Source organism: Jatropha curcas, chromosome 5 (assembly GCF_041381405.1).
Source record: "Jatropha curcas cultivar XTBG-Jc1 chromosome 5, XTBG_Jcur_1.0, whole genome shotgun sequence".
Taxonomy (NCBI): domain Eukaryota; kingdom Viridiplantae; phylum Streptophyta; class Magnoliopsida; order Malpighiales; family Euphorbiaceae; genus Jatropha; species Jatropha curcas.
The window spans coordinates 21,806,462-21,821,751 of record NC_143155.1 but is presented as its reverse complement, the minus strand read 5'-3'; the positions used below and the strand labels follow the sequence as shown (position 1 = coordinate 21,821,751).

Here is a 15,290-nt window from a genome sequence, read left to right as displayed (position 1 = left end):
ATTCTTATCCTAACACAATAATCCCAGATCCAGTATATATCCTCCAAATTTACCCAAGGACGGGTTAATTCACAATTGACTACACCTTAAATTCTAAGAGCTTAACAATTTTCAATCAGAATTCATCAATTTTCTATCATTTAAACAAATAAACAAAAAACTTAGATTCGACCTAATGATGCCAAAATTGAAACTGAACAACAAATAAACAAAAAAAAAAAAAAGCTTAGAATCGACGTAATGATGCCAAAATTAGAACCGAACAAAAAAAAAAAAAAGCGTAGAATCGACCTAATGATACTAAAATTGGAATCGAACAAATTCCAATATCTTTAGGAGGATAAGAACTGGTAGTTCCATCTCAGGTCCACGGGATTGGCTACACCTAAGGATGGAAGAGGGCGAATTTTTTGCAGGTATTCAAATTCAAAAAATCTATTTACAGTAGGTTTGCATCTTAATTCAATGTGATTAGAACAAATATGGATATTATAGTTATTATTTACGGTGGATTTGAATTGGATGTGATTTAAAGTTGTAGGTACCTGCTATCTTTAAGAGGATAAGAACCGGTAGTTCCATCTCAAATTGACGCCAAACCTAAGGATGGAAAGGAGCGAATTTTCGCAGGTATTTAAATTCAAAAAATTTATTTATAGTGGGCTTGCGTCTTAATTAAATGTGATTAGAATAAATATGGATATTTGGTAGATTTGAATTGGATGTGATTTAAAGTTATGGATACCTGCTACCTGACAAAACCTACTATATAAATTAAAAAGTATATATAATGAATTGTTTTTTCAGGTTGTCTTATTAATAAATTTTGAAAATTTAATTGAATATGAAAGATTAAATCAAGAGAACAATTGAAAGACTATCGTGTCATTTTTTTTTTATGAATTTTCACTTTATATAGCAATGATATTATAATATATTTTAAATTTATGAATGGATGTTATTAAAAAAAAATTAATTCATACGTAGATGTTGTTAAAATGACTTGAATTTTTTATATTTTCTTATTTTAATTTATTTATGACTATATGGTTTTCCGCGCTTTGCACAATTATTTAGTATGTGATTTTGTTATTTAAGGCTTAACATATATATGAGTAAATTGCTAAAAAAATTAAAGAGTGTACAAAACATAAATAATATGATTTAAATGTATAATCTAGAGGTAAAATTTTATTCTAATTATGAGTGAGTTATTCATATAATAGATTTGAAAGGAAAAATAATGCCACTATAGTTTTTATCTGTAGTTGATTGAAATAGTGAAATTTTATCACTGTATGCAACACGTAATACAAGGATAAATTAAATTAATGTTAAAATTTTATCTCAAGATTAATTTTGTATTATTTTAACTCAAATGTTCTTCAACTAACAAAATTGAACTGATTGAGAAGGAAAATAAAACTTTTACGTGGAAAATTTTATCATCATAATTAAATAAATAAAATAAAAGAGAGAGAAAAGAAAAAAAAAATACTACTCATAGTCTTATTTTCTTGATTCCAAATTATATCATCACCTTTGATTAGACAGAGAAATTGAAACTTCACCATCTTCTTTGGAAGAAATTTTTATGTGGTTTTCTTTACTCGTGAAAGCATATATCGGGTTTGTTATGCAATATTAGTTGTTAGTTGTTCTGTTAGCTTTTAACTGTTAACTATTAGCTTTTAGCTGGTAGTTGGTTATATAATAGTTTAAATTAAAAATATCCAGAAAAAAACTATTTAACTTAAAATGCTAAAAATAAAAACATTAATTATTTTATTAGCTGAATTCTCGTATATGCGTGTGTGTAAAAGCTAATGATGTTTGCTAATTTTATCTTATATTGAATGGACTTAGTGAAGTTGAATAAGGATATAAGTTGTAAAAGTTTTTTTAATTTTAAACGAGTTTAGATATTTAATATTTATAAAGTAAAATTGATGTGTACCCACTCCAATTTGATCTCAGTCATTAAGGGCGTGCATGGGTCGGATTGGGGTGAAAATTCATAATTTTCAGGCTCATCCTAAAGTATCGGGACATAAAAATGGAGTTTCAATCCCGTTCCATTAGATATGTAGTCCCGTCCTATTCCATCCCATTTTTTGGAACGGAAAGAGACAGAAATTCGGGTTTATGGAACATGACGGAATGGGTTGGATCGAAAGTCAATCGGGATTTTTTGTAGTCTTATTAAATTATCTTTCATCAAAAAAAAAAAAAAAAAAACTATCTTCATCAATTACAATCAAATAAAATTCATTTATATAAGTTTGAGTTTAAAAAAATAATAAATTAAATAATTAATTCAATCATTGATGATCTATTACTAAAGTTATAATAGAAGATTTTTAAGTAGTTATTTTGTAGTTAATAAAAGTGTTAAATATAATAAAATAAAATAAAATAATGTAAAAATTATATACAATTTAACTTTATATGTATTTTACAAATTTTAACTCATTATTGTTTTTTGTCTTTAAGCTGATTTAAAATTCACACTACCTAATTTAATCTTGAATATCATTTGAAAAATAAATAATGATAGCATTAAGTATAATCAATAATACAACAATAGATTAATTGAACTTACTATTTTCTCTTATATGGATTAATCTTTACATTTTTTATTTAATAGAAATTTTTTTTAAAAAAATTACTGAACATATACTATAGAATAACAGAGGAAATCTATGTTGAAAATTATATTTGTTATTTGATTTATTTTATATTAAAAAAATGCACATTAGTTTTTCATATTATTATTACTTTAGTAGTAATTGGTATCATAAAAAAAACTAAAGTGAAAAAGATGAAATGATTTTTAGGGCCATAATTTGAAATTCATACAAAAAAGACGACTAAAATTTTAAAGAAAAAACAGGACAAGAATTTTCGGGACAAGATGGGATGTGACAGAACTTAAATTGGTAACAGAACTTAAATTGGTACAAATTAATTTTAAGTAAAAATCAATCTCGTTCCATAAATACTTTTGAGATGAGATTCGAGACGAGATTATAAAATTAATATTGAATTTTTATCGGGATGAAAAATCAGGGACAATTTTTTAGAACGGATCAACATTTCCGCAGCACCTAACATACACCACCAGCCATACAGGTTTTATCAATTTATTTATTATTTATGTAAATATTTATTTTTTCTAAAAAGGTAAAATCTATCTAGAGAGTAACGGAACAAATTGGACTGCGTTTGGAAGGTGAGGTGGTCCCACTCGGCGCAGACGGGGCTTCAAAAGACCCCACTCGAAGGGTTCTTATTATAGTTCAGTTTGCACACTCTCTTCTTTGTCTCTCTCTCCCTCGAGAAACGGAGCAGAGCAGAGCATTTCTCCGCTCTGTACCATACCAAGAAAGAAGAGATAGGGAGAGAGAGTTAAGTAAGCGAACCAGTGATACTTAGCAATTTGGGTAGGAAATAAATTCCATTTTGATTTTCATTTTTATTTCTCTCTCCTTTTTTTTGCTTCATTTTTTTATATATTCTGTTTCTTGATTGTAGGGATATGTTGTTTATTTTCTTCAGGAAAAGAATCTTCTAATTAAATATTTATTTATTTGATAGTAATTTTTTTATGCTTGTATTTCTATTTTTGGGATTTATGTTTTAATTTTGTTGTTTGCTGTCTGTTTCAGATTCTCTGAGAAAAACAGAGGAGAGAGAGAGAGAGAGAAACAGAGGATTTATGTCGTCTGGTTTTGATCGGTCGACTAGAGCTCTAAGGAAGCTCTGGGTCTCTGTTCACTCTCTCTGCACCATTTTATGCCTCGTTTTAATCTTTGGCAAGCAATCTTGTTCACTTCAAAATAGCAAGAAACAGACTTTCTTGATCATTTTTATACGATTAAGATCAAAACGGTACGTGGGTTTTGTTTTTCCCTTATTTGGTTTTCATCGGCAGCCAACATTTGTAAATATCAATTTTTATGTGAAACATTAAATATAGATTTGGGTTTTTATATGAAGTCCTAATTTTGACATATTTTTATGTTTTTGTGTAGGAATTGTTCTTGTATTGAAGATTGTGTGAGCAAAATTTACTATTTTCAATTTTGGGTTTTAGGGGTTTAAGGGTTTTGGGTTTTCCTTGAAACCCAAGCTTATCAAAGATTTACTTTCTTTTTTTTTTTTTTTTAAATTTCCCCAATTATTATTTATTTCCTTTTTGAGATTAGAGTGAGAAATCTCTCTATAAATTTCAATTTCATAAAATGCCAGGCCTTAGAAGGCCAATTTTGGATCAAAGTTTGAGTTTTGACAAAGAGAAGAAGAAAAAACCAAAGGAAATGATTGCCACAAGAAAAGTTCGCATAATTTGCCATGATCCTGATGCCACAGACTCTTCAAGCGATGAAGATGAAGCACACATTAATCCAATCGGTGCTAAGCGTTTTGTAAAAGAAATCAATCTCTCAATGTTGCCGAATGAATCAAGAAGTGAGAATTGTCCAGGAGAAACTAGTAATGGAGACAAATTTAAAACTAAGACTAGAATATCATCCTGTAGTTACAGAGGGGTTCGAAGAAGGCCATGGGGGAAATATTCCGCAGAGATTCGAGATCCATTTCGAAAGGTTCGAGTATGGCTTGGTACTTACACGACTGCAGAAGAGGCTGCAGCTGCTTATAGGAAAAAGAAAGAGGAGTTTGACAGCAAAACGGCAAAGAACAAACTAAAGAATTTGTCAATTCCTTCGAAAATCGATGCAGTTGAAGAATCGAGTGATTTCTTTTCTCATCCATCACCATCTTCTGTGCTTGATGTCTCCACTACAACTACTTCACTTGTTCATGGGCTTGAAAGTTCAAGCAATGTGGAGGATAAATTTCAAGAGTTACAGATTTCAGATTTATGGGAAGAGCCTGTGCTTTCCCCTTCTGCTAGTCAAGAACTGCTTGGTTCTGATTACTGCTCGCTGTTTGAGAACGATTTTGGTAACTTTTTTTATACACAAGATATTTCTGTGGCAGAAAGTGGAGAGATGGTAGATTTTGCTATAGATGAGGTAATGGATCTTCCTAATATTGAACTTGAGGCTCTTGCTTTTGTTGAGGAAACTTTAAATTTTACATGCCTATGATAATTTTTGCAGTTAGGAATTGAGGGATTATAGAATTTTGGTGAAGAGATATAATATTATTGGAGTTGTTCTTTTTGTCCTTGTTAGGAAGATAGAAAAGAGAGTTCTTGGGATTCTCTTAGTGGTTTTTGTGCATTATCCAAGATTTTTGCAACTCTCTATAGTGCTAAGCTTATGAGTAATTTATTTATAGTATATGTAAACTTTGTTAGCTTTGATTGCAACAATAGAGCTATACATTGTTGTTATTGGGGATATGAATATTCATATATATAGACAAGGATTTGAAGTCCTAGTTTGTTTCTTGATGTCATTGTTTTGTTTTATTTGATGGTTTGGATTTTGGAATTGGAAGGGGAAAGATCTTGGAAGGTGGCATATTTTCTTTTCTCCTTTTGTTGTCTGTTGCTTTTCCTTTTTTTTTTTTTTTTTTAAATTTTTTTTTCCTGTGAAGGAATGATATATAGACTTTAAAGCTTTTGATTAAAAAAAAAAAAAAGTGGGACAGTGGAGTGGGGCTGTATGGGTCACTGTGGGCATCTATTTGTGCAACAATGTTTTTATTAGATGAGTCATTGAAGCAAACTTTTCTATAATTGAAAATAATATAATGATTTGGCGGCTGATCTCACTTGTTTTGCAAGTAATAGGGCTTATATTTGCTTTTAATATGCCCAATGTCTATGCTACAACCAATCTCACATTATCCGTTCATTTTTTTTTTTTAAATTCACTAATTTGGTTTGTTTTCTGTCATATTGATATTCCAGTTAACAATGGGATTGCCTTTGGATTTTTGGGCCCGTAATATGTACGCAAAGACATTCTAGTCTGCTAGACTTTGGACCAAATATATTTTTTGAAAAATAAATTATTTGCATTGAAATAAAGAGGTTGAAAAGAAAAATATTTTATTATTTAATTTGTAAAAGAGGATGTTGTATAAAATTTCAATATTTAAACTTAGTTTATTATTTTGTTTTTAGAAAAAGGTTTCAAATTCTTAAACCTAACAAATAGATTTTTTTTTATTTTCAAGAAATGACTGAGCATTTAAATTATTGTGAAACTAACACATAGGTCCCTCTATTCAAAAAGTAGGGACTTTGTTTTAAAAAAGAAGCATAATTGAAGGACCTATAATTCAAACTTATGCTATTTGCACTTGTGCAATCATTTTTTAGAAATGTTGGATACTAGGAACCCAACATTACTTCATATATAATAGTTGAAAAGAAAATTATATTGAAAAAGTTAATTATAAGTGATTTTAAAATGAATTTCATATATATATATATAATTATATATATATAATTATAAAAAATTAAAAAAAAAAAGAAAAAAAATATATTTAAGAGACGAGGATTCAGATTTGCAATTGTTAATGCTTGGAATTGCATACGAGTTAATAACACGACAGATGCGGAAAACATATACGTTAAAGGTAATCTATAAATATGTATAGAAGCCGCCGAGCCCACCACCGCTCCCAAAAATCAACGTCTCAATTTTCTGTAATCAATCCTCCCTTCTCCATCCTGTACTGTAGATTATAACTGGTCCTCTGTTTTTGGACACAGTCTCCCATAGTCTTACGGTAAACATAAATTTGACAAAAAGCTGGGTCTCGACAGCAACAAAGAACAGTCAAGAGCAAGTCTTTTTTCCTGTCAGCTAATAAATTTTGACAAAATGTATGGCAAACATTTAACAACTATTAACTTTTCAAAAATAGTTTCTGCAACACCAAATTTGACTTTTGAGGGTATCCTCCAACCACAATTCTCTTTTGCCCCACTTTTCTTCAACCAAAAGGCAGTCTGATTTTTGAATCTTTTTTTATTCATTATCGTCCTACTTTTCTTCAGTGTAACATGATCTCTATTGTTTTTGTAGCTGACTTTTCCATGTGATAATAATGTATAACAGATATTTGCCTAATGCATAATCTGCCCTTGAACTATCGCTGATTCTCCAAGTGGCTCCCTGAATTTTGCGGAATTTCTATCGTGACATTCTACTAACAAATTCGCTTTATTCAGTTGGATTCAATCAGCGGTTCAGAACATGGGGGCTCATTTTATCAGCCACATAAGTGTCTAATGTGGCATAAGCAATGACTAACTTTTGAAGAGGCATTAAAAGCTTTGTTCTACCCAATTTCTCTCTCCTAAATCGATCTGAGAGACAATATTAATCTCCCTTCCACTCTCAACTTCATTGTGTTTCTCCAACTAGAATAAAGCGAAATCTGTAAGGAATTAAGAAGCTTGTTACAAACAGAAAAGCTAGGATTTGGTCTTAATATTTTTAAAATTTTCATGATTTTTTTCTGTGTTATTCTTTTTTAATCACGAAGCTGGTATAGATCTTGTTCTTGGATCAGAATCATATTGATTGTTTCTCTTTATTGGTTTATTGTGGGTTATGTTATTCCATTGAATCTAATAAGATTTTTTTTTTATTATTATTTCTTTTATTTTAAGAGGTTTTTTGATGATAATAATGAGTTTTTCTTTGATTTCTTTTGAATCTGCAAAATCAACCAATCTTGTTATGATAAAAGATAATTTATTCAATTTCATTTTCCTGTTTTCTTTTCTTAAGTTTTATGCTTCTTTTCTTGCCTTTAGTAATTTTATCATTTTTTTTCTAAAAATAAAGAACTTTTTAAGAACGTTGGGATCAATTATTTTGCTAAGAATTTCCTGCAAAAGAATTCTTTGATCCATGTTATTTTTACTCTTCCGGAAAAGTAAAGCAAAGGACCATTGTGTAGCAGATAGAAGGAATAGAAGAGTTCTTCAAGAAGCCAAAATAAAAGGAAAAAAAAAAAAAGGTATATTATACAGTCAGCAATTTTTAATCTAGGTGGATTAGAATTAAATACATATATTATTATTAAATCTGCATCAACACGTGCATAATATACATCTTTTTTTCCATTATTCTGAGGGGCATTATAAGGTCACGATAGAAATCTTACAAAGTTCAGGGGGCCATTAGGAGAATTAATAATAATTTAAGAGCAAATTTATGCATTATGACAACAGAGATTATATGACTAGTGATATTTAATTAAAGAGATTAGGTGTAATGGCTGACCACACTACAGCCTCAACCCAGAGCTAAGTGTACCTTTCTGCTTTCATGCTAGCTCGCAGAAATGACCTTGCTGACAACTGAAAGATTTTTCTTTTCTTATAGGTAGATGCAGAAGAAAGAGATTTACAGTGCAGAGACATTTAGATTTTGATTTAAGTATAATGAGCCTTTGCATTATTGCAAAGAGAGAATGAATTATTGTAGTCAGCTCATTACCAAGAATATAATATAATAATAATTGTAAATGTCTCAATTATTTTGGATGTTCATATATCCAGTAAAATAATGAAAAAATTTTACTTGTAGCTACTCTTTGGGATTTACGAGAAAACCTTTTTTCCTTTCCAAATTGACGCTTGATCTTCAATCACGTAGCTGTTGCAGTCAAATATTTGGCGCTCCAGTAATACTGGCTGTTTGGAAATGAATATTGCTCAAAGGAAGCAAAGTTTTTCATAATGTCTGAGGCACTGTGAAGGCTTTGAATTTCATTCAAGACTCAAGTCCTACTGTCATCATCTACAAAAGCTAATTCACATACAAGGGCAAGATGATCGCTTCCTAATTTCTGCAAGATGAAAAAGAAATTGCTCAAGGAATGTAAAGCATCTAGAATATAGTAAAAGATAGTTTGTAGCATAATATCTATATTGTAAATATGAGTAACTTAAATTGGACAGAAGATATTTCAAGATGAAGGAAGAAGTTGACTTTAATAAATTTGAATGACCCCTGTATGTATTTTAAAGATAAATAAGAAGAAGAAGAGGTTTAATGATGGCCAAATTCAAAGATGTAGCATCAACAACAGGTTGCAGAGGTTTTTTTCATGCGTACATAATTTGAAAAATCATATCCAGTTGTTTAAATTATCAGCTTGTTTACCCTTATTATTAGTAGTGGCGGCAGTTGCAGCATAATGCAATGGCTAAATTGATGTTCATCACCCTCACGGGAAAACAGTAATGCATATCATAGGAGCATGAACCAATAAAGAGCAAAAATAATACTTCAATGAGACAGATAAAACATCCATTTACAAAAATGAAAAGGCACCTCATTAGGAAGACCTGCACTTCTTCGCAAAATATCCATAGGTAAGGTTTCGAGAACTCTTACAGGAAGAAGTTCCTCTGTGTGCCTGTGACAATTAAAGAAATCAGTATCCTAAGTTATATATGCAAACAATATGTATTCTGCTCATTTCTAATCTAAATCAATTACCAAATATAATCAACAGTTCCCATAAACTGTGAGTGGTATGAGGTTGCCAATGGTTCTCCACAACTATCTCTCGATCTGTGGGTCCCCTGAAGAATTTAACAACATTATTTTTTGATAAAAGATGAGAAAACCGTATAACTAATTTTAAATGATTAAAAATATTCTTAAATTGATGCAAATAAATATGAGAAAAGGATAGACCTATATTTGATCTATTCAGTATCACAAATATTGCTTTAAGATATTATTATACTCGGTGACTCACATGTTAGACATTGCATCCATACTTATTGAGTAAGTTAACTACACATTCCTAAAGAAGTTGCAAACCTAATCGTACTTACCCTAAAGGTTTAGATAAATAAAAATAGACTTACAGGAACCCCAATATATGCACTAAAAAGCTTTAATTGGTGACGGAGGTGAGTTACTCCTCTGCTACCAGTAGCAAGCCTCAACTCATCATCACTCCATACACGCATTGATCGCCTTGAGATGCACATGTTATTGCTGCATCCATACAAACCAATAATTAAATAGAGCTATACAGCGACCCTAAATTTGACACCATATATGTTATCATTTAATAGGTTATAAGAACTCCATGGTTTATCATTTCATCACCTGTCTGTGGCCTTAAAATAGCCTCATTCTTAATCTTTCAACAGAGGATTCATGATTGATGTACCTTTTTTTTTTCCTAATATAGTTGGGGGAAGGTACTCGATATGAAGCTGAACCTAACATTTACTCTATCTCATCTTTATCTCCAGGCTAAGGCATCAATTGCATGACCATTAAACTTTACTAATCAACATATAATAATGATTGCAACTGAATCATTATACATTGATGTTATTCCAATATATATGATTAAAGTACTTCGTAAGAATATATAAGAATCCGTAACCTCTTAACATTATCATTTGGAGATCTGAAGTATTTGTTCTGAGGTGGGTGTTCGAGCTGCCCAGAAATGTTTCTGCGGTCATGGACTAGGACGTCCAACTACCAAAAGTTCAACAAATAGCAGTAATGGAAAAAAGGATTGATATCAGGACCATGCAAAGCTAAAAAGAATGCTAAAAGAAAATTCATAAGCTTGATGTTACCAACCAAAATTACCTCAGACTGAGACAGAAATTGATAAATAGCACTCTAACCACAAGACAAAAGAAAAATAAAGTTACAAGGTTGATTTGAGATTAATATCACAATAACATCCACCTATTTACAACTGTCAAATTAATTACTTCAGCATAAGAACTTACCTGTGGAAGGCTATTTAGATCTCCACCAAGTATAACAGGAATGCCGCCCCATTCTTGTGATAACTTGTGAGCTCTCTCAAGAAATAGACGAACCTACATCAGAGGGGAATACATATGATAATAGATATATTGCTTGACAGAACAAAACAAGATTGTAAGATCAATATTTTGCATACTGAACCCTCCAAGCCTGCTGCCCAAACCCAGCCTCTTCCCTAATTGAGAGGCAGGCACTCACATGCATGGAGTGACATAAACAGATTAGTTGTCACTTCAGATTCTACTTCTCCAAAAGAGAACTTGCCTACTTCAGAAAGATAATAGCAGTGTACATGAGAGGAGTTAATACCTGGCCCAGCTTGATGTCTCCACGTTTTGGGTTGAAAAGAACATGCACATTTCCCACAACTAATCTTCGAGCAGGGGTAGACTTTGCCCTGTATATATGTTTCGATGTTCTCATCAGCCAAATTGCTTACATGAATACAGAAATAGAAACAACAAGATAATCAAGCCTTAGTGTGCTGTTTGTTTTACACAAAGAAGATCAGATTTAGTCCCTTTACTCTTTTTTTTTTTTTTTTTCCCTCTCTCTCCCTTGAAGTCATTGTTTATACTTATTATTGTTTTGGGTCTATTTCAGATGCTGAGTCCACAACTCCCAAGACAACAGAAAAATATGTAATGCAACAAATTTGAACTTACTTCAGTGATTGCATACACAAGTCAGATTCTGATTGATTTTCATTCATCTGCAAAAATTAATGGGGGAAATTAGTAAAGGTTTAAAATTGCATTGCAAATTATAAACTATTACAAATGACTTTTCCCACAGAAATAATTATAGATGTAAAATTTCAGGCAAAACCTAAACATATACGCAAGTTATGTAACTGTTGTTGCATGACCTTATAACCTTCACAAAAAGTACAACAAGCTGAGTTATTGTAGATAAGTTTATAATTTTGCACATAAAGTACTGGATTAAGAAATACTTGTCTCACTATGACTGGACGTTATGCAGGATAATTCTTTTCGAAACTAAAAGGGAATTTTGCCCAATAAGAAGCTTACTACAGTGGCAGTTTCAATGATATTAACTTAGATTGTTTCTAGCAAGTGAATCTCTCTTATCTTCTTGGTTCTTTGAACCGGGAATGAAAATGATCCTTTGAGATATTGAAGTATCTTAGAAGTGTTCTAATCCTGAAGAACTTAAGATGGATGAGCATGAATAAACCCTGAATGGGTTCCCATATGTCACCTTTTCAAATCCTATGAACTTTGCAAGTTGTGTGCTCGAGTTATGGTTTTTAAATCAGATTCACTAACAAATCGGGCAACAGAAAACAGAAGTACTTAATTAAAGAATTGATACCTTACTCGAATAGTTTTTTAACTATTTAAGTACATAAGCCTTCAAAATAAGGAAATATAAAATACAGTTGTATGGCAAACAATCAACATTCTGCATACCTTTAAAACACAAAGTTGAGCAACATTGTCACGGAGGCCAAAATTCTGGAACTCTATATTTTCTTCATGCAAAAGGGTAAATCTGTATTAAGAAAATGACTTGCTAAAATTGAATATGAAGAGTGGAAGTGAAAATAGAACAAAGAAATCAGCAATTCAGCATTACATTTTTTACAACAAATAACATGATGGAAAAACCCTAATTCTGCAAATGGAAATATGCATTCTATGGCAAGGAAAAAAAAAATGCACAGTCAAAACAATTTACTGGATCCATCACATTTCTTTGGATAACTGAACCTAACAAAGGAAGTATACTTAGGAAGTGCACATTAAACCTACTAAACTGCAGGCAAGGGCAACAAAATTATTATAAAGCAATTTTGTAACAGGCAATAAGACGATAAACTTTTACAACTAGAAATATCATGATAATACAATAAACATTCTGAACTTCTGAGCACAGAAACCTTACAGTGTATCTCTCCAAAATATAGCGCAACCATCATATGCTTCACCTGTGCGGGCCTGGAAAGAACAGTAATCATTAAAACAAGGATAATCAAAATAAATTCATATAGAATTGCTGGACTAGAAATTTCACAATACCTTGTAAAGACCTCTAAAGCCATCATTTTGAAGAAGGCAATCTAAATCATTGAAACGATCAACCTCCTAAAGCCAGAAGAATGGATATGAGAATTTAACTATGTCGGTAAGCATTTCCTATGCCTGCTTGAATATTAATAGATCCACGATAATAAAGCAAACTTTCAACGGTAAAGTCCACTTTTGACAATCAATGCAACAATATGGAGAAACATAAATACAATGCAGGATAATTTGAATTTTTAGACGTACAAAATGGAAGTAGGAATTGAAAAACTTATGAACCTCAGTGAAATGACAAACTGTGCAGAGGATTAAATCATATTTCAATTTTCAAAGGAATGAGAGTAATCTAGAAAGCAAAGCATGTCTGCATTCCAAACTTTAAATAAGGTGGAATTTACATCAAAGAATTTTTAAAGCATTACCACTCTTTCCAGTTTGTAAAGCATAATTTTCAAAAGTTTTTGTTTATATACAAAGCAAAAACTTCCAGCTATATTTTTACACACTATATGCATAAAAATTCATGACCTTCACGCAGCCTTATATGAACTGGCAGAAATTAAAATAAAATAAACAGGTGCAGAAGTATCTATGTGGTTTACAATATGGGCAATAATGCACATACCCACTGCCCAGGGCTCCTTGATGCAACAAAAATTGGAAACTCACATCTTTTTGTAAATGTAAAATTAAAAAAATCCTAAGAAGTCCTTGGATTGATGAAATTTGAACATCCTATGGATTTGTCAGATTCCTTTGTTTGATTGAGAAAAAATAAATCATAGTCTATGAAATTGATTGATTCCACCATTTTAGAAGAGAGAGAAATCCCACAGCAGAGGTGGAATTTCATTAATTCCATCTTTTTATATTAAGGATGGAATTTAAACCATTCAATTTTATTCCAAAAACAGCATTTAAATCCAGTCATTTTGTTTTTCAAACCAAACGGTGGAATATAAGATTCTATGGATTTCACAGACCATTACATTCTATAGATTTTGTGAAAACCATGGATTTCACATTCCATCAATCCAAATAACCTCTAAAAGGATAATAGCAGGACAATAATGCTCATAAGCACCAAGAAACCTTCAACTCCACATAGAAACTCAGAATGTCCATCACTAAAATGAGATAATAAGGAATGCAAATTAAAGCCAACTAAACCTGCCTGGAAACATAGGATGTCTGCATTATAACGATTGATCTCCTTACAAATGAGCTCCTTTCGTCTATCCCACTCCAAGCACTCAGGTGGGATTTTGAAATATAAATCTGGATGCTTTGATGCATTTTCAACACCTAGTATATTGTATGACACAAAAACAATCCTATCTGAAAAAACGAGAGAGACATAAATTTAGGTAGATCAAAACTGATAAATATCATTAACATACTACACAAAATTCTGTAAGCAGTATTGTTAACTAGATTCCAATTTAGACAATAGGCCCAAGCAAAGTAAAAAAATAAAAATAATAATAAAATAAAACCTAAAACATGCTCATAATTCGTATCAAAATCAATCAATTAGCTGCCAGTAAAGCGCCCAGTTTCCAGCAAATGCCTCTTATGTTTCCAATTCACACCAGACGCAAATTTGTTTATGTAAAAAGAAATGTATAAGTGAGTGTCTGTACCACTATAAGCAGAGAAATCGTCGCCAGAAAACACCCATTTGCGATTACTCTCAGCAATACTTGAACTTCTGCTCCAATCATGCTTGTGTTTACGACTGCGAGAAGATGATGAGTAAATTGGTTCAAACCTATTCAAAGCTGGCAAATTTGAACGGGAACTGTGAGGTTTAAGAGTTAGGGTTTTGGTCCTGTAGACTAATTTTTGCCTCTTCGAACCAGTTTCGAGATCGTTTTGCTGTTTGTCATCGAAATATTTGCGCTTCGTTTGTGCAGAGGCGCGGGAATGTTTCTTCTGAGGGGCTAGCCGTTTGCTTTCTCTCATGTTTCCACAAATTTCAGTTGGAGATGGCGCGGGCCGGGGAGGTGCGGTCGTCGGACTGCCATTAGAGGGTTTATAAACAGAAAGAATTTCACGTGCAATATTATTCATGAAAATAGCTCATTTTGCTCCCCGAATTTGGCTCACGTAATCAATTTGCCCAGATTTCAACTTTATGGACAATTTACTCCATTAGTTTATCAAAAATAGTCAAATTTACCCTTAATTTGATCTGAATCACCTACGCACTTCACTCATGGTCAACACAAGAAAAAAAGAAATTATAAATTATCTTTTTATTAATATCAATGGTTAAAATAACTTAAACTCCTTCAACCGCCAAATACATAAATGAATACCCGTTTTGATTGTAAATCACTAATTGAAAAGTAATACATGTAGGAGATGGTTCGTTATTGTAAATGATGTTTGAAGGCTCCATTTTAGGTGCTAGAAATTGTGAATGTTGCTTGAAGGCTCTACATTAGGTGTAGGGATTGAAGCGGAGAGAACATCCTCAAAT

General features: G+C 31.6%; 2 protein-coding genes across 4 annotated transcripts; one reads left to right on the top strand and one right to left on the bottom strand.

Annotated features, from left to right (window-relative positions):
- Positions 1–3,286: 3,286 nt before the first annotated feature.
- Positions 3,287–5,422, top strand: LOC105650671 (uncharacterized). Its single transcript, XM_012237609.4, has 3 exons — positions 3,287–3,443; positions 3,669–3,891; positions 4,035–5,422. Exon 3 carries the CDS (start codon positions 4,245–4,247, stop codon positions 5,112–5,114), a length of 870 nt encoding a protein of 289 aa, XP_012092999.1. The 5' UTR covers positions 3,287–3,443; positions 3,669–3,891; positions 4,035–4,244; the 3' UTR covers positions 5,115–5,422.
- Positions 5,423–8,364: 2,942 nt separating this feature from the next.
- On the bottom strand, positions 8,365–14,860 carry LOC105650672 (DNAse I-like superfamily protein). 3 transcript variants are annotated; one of them, XM_037636117.2, is made up of 14 exons: positions 14,449–14,860; positions 13,980–14,110; positions 12,800–12,865; positions 12,666–12,718; positions 12,191–12,272; positions 11,420–11,466; positions 11,064–11,151; positions 10,715–10,807; positions 10,560–10,601; positions 10,354–10,451; positions 9,821–9,953; positions 9,444–9,529; positions 9,276–9,360; positions 8,365–8,787 (listed from the first exon to the last, which is right to left on the bottom strand). In XM_037636117.2, exons 1-14 carry the CDS (start codon positions 14,768–14,770, stop codon positions 8,719–8,721), a joined length of 1,395 nt encoding a protein of 464 aa, XP_037492045.1. In that variant the 5' UTR covers positions 14,771–14,860; the 3' UTR covers positions 8,365–8,718. The 3 variants fall into 3 exon arrangements, with proteins under 3 accessions (XP_037492045.1, XP_012093000.1, XP_012093001.1); XM_012237610.4 differs by having other exon boundaries at positions 13,980–14,143; positions 14,449–14,856; XM_012237611.4 differs by having other exon boundaries at positions 10,569–10,601; positions 13,980–14,143; positions 14,449–14,856.
- Between the last annotated feature and the right edge of the window lie 430 nt (positions 14,861–15,290).

Excerpts from the sequence above, each read along its gene's own strand:
- LOC105650671 (XM_012237609.4), top strand. The coding sequence starts at position 4,245 with ATGCCAGGCCTTAGAAGGCCAATTTTGGATCAAAGTTTGAGTTTTGAC.
- LOC105650672 (XM_012237610.4), bottom strand. The coding sequence starts at position 14,770 with ATGAGAGAAAGCAAACGGCTAGCCCCTCAGAAGAAACATTCCCGCGCC. Across the intron at positions 14,144-14,448 it reads CGATTTCTCTGCTTATAGTG|ATAGGATTGTTTTTGTGTCA; the intron begins GTACAGACACTC and ends TCGTTTTTTCAG. Across the intron at positions 10,808-11,063 it reads GAGACATCAAGCTGGGCCAG|GTTCGTCTATTTCTTGAGAG; the intron begins GTATTAACTCCT and ends CCTCTGATGTAG.